At 33.1% G+C, this 5181-nt stretch overlaps 1 protein-coding gene across 3 annotated transcripts; it reads right to left on the bottom strand.

Moving 5' to 3' along the window:
• Nucleotides 1-637: 637 nt before the first annotated feature.
• On the bottom strand, nt 638-4874 carry LOC129285227 (L10-interacting MYB domain-containing protein-like). 3 transcript variants are annotated; one of them, XM_054920816.1, is made up of 3 exons: nt 4452-4862; nt 1198-1985; nt 638-1114 (listed from the first exon to the last, which is right to left on the bottom strand). In XM_054920816.1, exons 2-3 carry the CDS (start codon nt 1325-1327, stop codon nt 660-662), a joined length of 585 nt encoding a protein of 194 aa, XP_054776791.1. In that variant the 5' UTR covers nt 1328-1985; nt 4452-4862; the 3' UTR covers nt 638-659. The 3 variants fall into 3 exon arrangements, 2 of the variants coding, with proteins under 2 accessions (XP_054776791.1, XP_054776792.1); XM_054920817.1 differs by lacking the exons at nt 638-1114; nt 1198-1985 and adding exons at nt 2071-2900; nt 2980-3308 and having other exon boundaries at nt 4452-4863; XR_008587118.1 differs by lacking the exons at nt 638-1114; nt 1198-1985 and adding an exon at nt 1992-4323 and having other exon boundaries at nt 4452-4874.
• Nucleotides 4875-5181: the final 307 nt, after the last annotated feature.

Genomic DNA, 5181 nt, shown 5'->3' with positions numbered 1-5181 from the left:
ACTTTTAATGAATTAACTATTTTTAAATAAAAGAATAAGAGATTAAACTTGGGGTGATATGATCAAATAAAATTTCACTTTCTAAATTTACTTTTCAAAAGTTTTTAATAGTTATGTTTCTCATATTCACATTCAGCCATTGTTTAAATGTACTTTCAGAATATATTTTTTTTTCAAATATTTTATCCAAACAACTTTCAACATTTTAAAAATAAAATTTTGCTTTTTGAATATGAAATTGAGAGTACTCAAATGGACTCTAAATCTAGTCCTAATAAAGAAAGCAAAATCCAGTGGTAGCCAACATTTAGTGTGTGTTTGGATTAAAAAATTTACAACTGAGGTTAGAATTCAATTGAGGTTAGCAAACTGAAGTTAAAAGAAAAGTCAGTTGATGTAACGTGATTTATGTTTGGATACCATTTTTTTTAAAAGTCAGTCAGATAAATTAAAATTCGTTTGAATGATTTAATTCAAAAGTCAATTGAGATATTTAATAGTAAAAATAAGCATGAATTTTTTATCTTAAATATTAAATCTTAAATAAGCATGTTTATTTTTTTGACTAACTGATAAATAAAAATATTAAACTTAAAATCATAACTAATAAGTAAAATATCTTAAATATTCAACCATGAAAACCTAAAATAAATTAATATTTAATTGATATGATTTACAAGTTGATCTCTAATTATATCACAAACACGCTGCATCTGTCTTGATGATCCGGGTAGATTTGATGAGGATGCTTCACCAATATCAATATCTTCCTCCAGGACTTTTGCACTTTCATCTTCAGCTTGTATGAACTGCTCGTCAGTAATTAAATTTCTCCTAATAAAATTATGTATTGCCATTGTTGTACAAACAATTTGAACTTGTGTTTTATATTTAAATTTGGGCATTTTTCGTATAATTGCAAACCTATTTTTCCACACTCCAAAAGTTCTGTCTATAGTGCATCTTGGACTTGAATGATAATAATTGAAGACCTCATTATTGTTTGCAAATCCTGCAACTCGCCTAAAGTCTGGAAGATGATAACGTTCGCAACGATATGGACCAAGATACCCATTTAGTGTTGGATAATCAGAATCAACCAAATAATATTTACCTATTAAATGAAAGGAAGTGATGTAAATTTGACCAATATTAAATCAATGTAATAATAATTATAGTGACTTTAATAAAATATACCTGGAGGTGGATGCGAAAAATGCATTGAAGGAGTTGATATGGCATTATCAAATACTCGAGCATCATGAGCCGTACCTTCCCATCCCGCAATGACAAAAGTAAAACATATGTCCCAATCACATACAGCCATAACATTCTGTGTTGCATATCCCTTTCTTTTAATAAATTTAATTTGATCAGCAACACTAATCACGCATGGCACATGAGTGCCATCAATTGCTCCTATAGCATCCTTAAAAAATGGCCAATACCGTGGATCATTTTGAATTTTTAAATGACATTGTTGAAACAAAGGATCGAGTGGCTTTATGTTTACCTTGGAAAGGTTAAGGCAGGCAGCTAATACTTTATGAAAATTTCTATGAACAGTTTCCTTTGAATGCTAGAATCGTTCTTGTATCATCCTATTACCAACTCCATGTCCAACTGTATTTAAAAACATTCCAACCATTTCTTCAACTCCCATTTTTTTTGACTTCTTTAGACTAAGATCAACCAGTGTCGCACACAGTTGCCTAAACAAATGTTTTTCCATTCGAAACATTTCATAACAACGATTAGGATGACCTTACAAAATCTCATTGACCCACATTGTCCTGTTTGCATGCTAGTTCTCCATGGCTCTTTACACACATATGGCATCACATATTCACTAACTAATTGACATATTTCTTCTTGCTCCGTTATATCTTGCTGTAACAAGGGAAGTAGTTGATGAGCTACATCTACATCCTAAACTTCATTCTAACCTAATATATATTCATTCGAATCTTCCATGATTTTTAAACCTGAGGTAAAATAGTATGTAAATATAAAGTACATAGTATATAAATATCATAAAAGATAAAGCATAAGATAAGCATTATATAAGAGTTAAATATTTACTACAAATCAAGTCATCATTTGCAAACTACAAGTCAAAATAAAGCAACTACAAGTCAAACACAAGTCAAAATAAAGCAACTACAAATCAAATACAAGTCAAAAAAAGCAACTACAAGTCAAACACAAGTCAAGTCATCATGAGCCTAGATAAAAATTTATCCATATGTATTTTTTAAAATCCAATCTGGTAGATGGTAAACTTGGTGCTTCAACCAATTGACTAAGTGATCAGGATGATCTTTAAGTTGTCACTAAACATCTCGCATAGGCTTGTACAGAACAAGATTGACACATCTCCAATGCAAATCTTTATTACCAAAAACTTCTGGGAGTCTATTTAGGTGAGCCATAACCTCAAAAACTCCTATGTCATTTGCTAAAATCTTGTTCACTGTCTCTGTTCTTGCTCTATTATCCTTAGCCATTTCACTTATCGCATTTGCTATTTTCATTGAGGCAGGGACTTTTTGCTTTTTCCTCCCACCAATGCCTATAACCCTCTTTCTCTTGCCTTGACTTCCGTTACCACTGGTTCCATCAGTATTTGTGGTCACACTCAAGCCCAATAGCTCATCGGTGACCCCCATAGGTGCTGCGGTGTCAGATAAATTTAGCTCCTCTTCACTATCACCGGAGCCTTCTCGAAGGTCAATAGTAGGGCGGTATACATCCTCATCATCATCATCTTCTATTTGGGTCTAGGTAGCAGATGGTACAAAACATATTTCCCCAGTTGCCAGGACATCCTTGAATATCAAAGTTAATTCCCTTGCAAACCTCAAACCTTTATATCTAAATTTTTCATAAAGGGAATTTTCCTACAGCCATTCAAATATCCAACAATTAAAATTCTCAAATTAAATTCTAATTTTAAAAACACTTACAACTAATCCATACCAAGATTTTTCGCTCCCACCACTCATCTGGAGCATCAACAGTATTCTTGTCACTGTCCCATCCTAAGCTGGTTTCACTTGAAAATAACTTATGCCATACGTTCCATTCTTTCCTCATGTTATCTAGCTTATTTTTCAATTGCTTTCGCTCATACCTTTTTCCTATTTTTGCCTCAAACCCCTCAATTATTGCTTGCCACCCATTTTTATTGAAAGTAGTTCCCTTCCTTTGTTTCTTGCACACTTGCTCCAAGCATTCTTTAATGAAAATTTCTGTCAAGGTTGAATTCCACATAGCTTTTCCTTTGTCGCTGTTCATTGTTCTATAGACTAGCCAACCATCACAAACATGCAAAATTAATAAATATCTCTACATATATGTATCCTTGAAAATAAATAGAGGATTGTAATTAGATCTCAAGCTTTCAAGAATATTAGCTATGGTCATCTCTCTTAATAAACCTAGCTAACTCCTAATTTCTCTTATCCGATCAGGCTGACATTAAAGAAACAGATTTTGAAATCTTTAAACTTTAAAAGAATAAATTAAGAAAATAAATATGTAATATAATAAATTGTAAGAAAATAAATATCTAATTAGTACATTAAAAATATGACATGCATGCGTTTTCCAGGAAGCTATGTACACTAGATTTTTTTACTGGAAGCTATGCTTAAATAAATATGTACACTAAATTTCCAAGAAGCTATGCTTAAATAAATATGAACACTAAATTTTTTCCCTTTTATCTTTGCAATCCCAACCATTTATTTGTTGATAATGTATAGATTTCTAGGATTGTAAAATAACCATGGATGATTCAAATATTCTCAAAATTTTCTAAATCCATATTAGAAAGTTACGCCTTTATCCCTTCTATCAAAGCAAGAGAAATCCATGTCAGAAAACTATTTTCGTACAGCATTATAGAAGAATCAATTCGCACAGCATGCATGCATTTTCCAGGAAACTATTTTCACCTTTTCAAGAATATAGAGGATTGCTTTCAGATTTCAAGCTTCCATACGTCTAACAGCATTATAAATAATAGTAATTTCAGTTCCAGAAGATCAGCCATAAAAATGAGCATTATAACAGCATTATCAGTGTTTCATTACACGCACACATGTAGAGCACGATAGATCAAGAAAATAGAAAACAGCAACTGAGTTCCAGCAAAAAAAAAACAACAGCTCTTCCTCTGCTCTAAGATAAACGAAACAGGGGATGGAAAATAAAGAAGAGACCAAGCACAGATCAGTTCTGGAATAGTAGAGGACGATAAGCCATGAAAATAAAGACCAGCAACTTGAGTTCCAGAAGAAAAAAAAGCCAGGTCTTCCTCTGCTCTAACGTAAACAAAACAGGGGATGGAACGTAAAGATAGTCTTCAAAATATAGTCTTCAAAAAACAAAAAGCAAGGCACGAAAGGAAGGAAGCAAAGAAGGAGATGAAAAAATAATGACATTACTTGACAGAGACAAGTGATGGAGAGCAGATCCGGCGATGGGAAGTGTAGATCCGATGGACATAGTGCGATCGAGAGGCAATGAGAAGAAAAAGCACTCCGAAGCAAAAGACACGGTGGACGCTAGAAAGGACGGCAATAAGCTAGAGATCGGTTGGATGTGTAGATGACTAGAGCTGGAGATCGACCGGAGAGAGCAAATGACTAACGGAAGGAGGCAGATCTGGTGTGTAGAGCTTTATGCGAGATCTATGTGTGTTTTGGAGCAGATGGGAAGGTCACAGGAATAAAAGCACAGGAAGCTAAGCACAGCTATAGGAAATAAGAGAGAGAACGCATCAGGAAATGTATTTTATTGCTTTTAAGAGGCACTAACGTGAACGCGCAGAAGAAAAAGCCAGGGCAGTCAGCTTTAAACTCAACGCACGTTTTCATGCCAACTGAGGTTCAAAGATCTTGCTAATCCAAACAAGATAATTTTATCATTTTACCTCCTAACCTCAGTTTCCCTACTCTAACTGAGGTTACAATGCAATCCAAACATGCTCTTAACTTACTCATAACGTATTTCCAGGTAATTTCTCAACCCTAGATTTCGGAACTATTGTTGACTTATAGCTTCCGAAACAAAATTGGAAAAACAAGATATAAAAAAGTGAGAAATTAATAATTTAATTTTTGATGAACTTTTATAATACTACTTTATTTTTTATAATTATATGAAAATTTTGAA

This window comes from Prosopis cineraria, unplaced genomic scaffold, assembly GCF_029017545.1.
Source record: "Prosopis cineraria cultivar Desert tree isolate PC_DT_omini unplaced genomic scaffold, ASM2901754v1 PC11, whole genome shotgun sequence".
Lineage (NCBI taxonomy): Eukaryota > Viridiplantae > Streptophyta > Magnoliopsida > Fabales > Fabaceae > Prosopis > Prosopis cineraria.
This window is presented reverse-complemented; position numbering and strand designations above follow the sequence as displayed.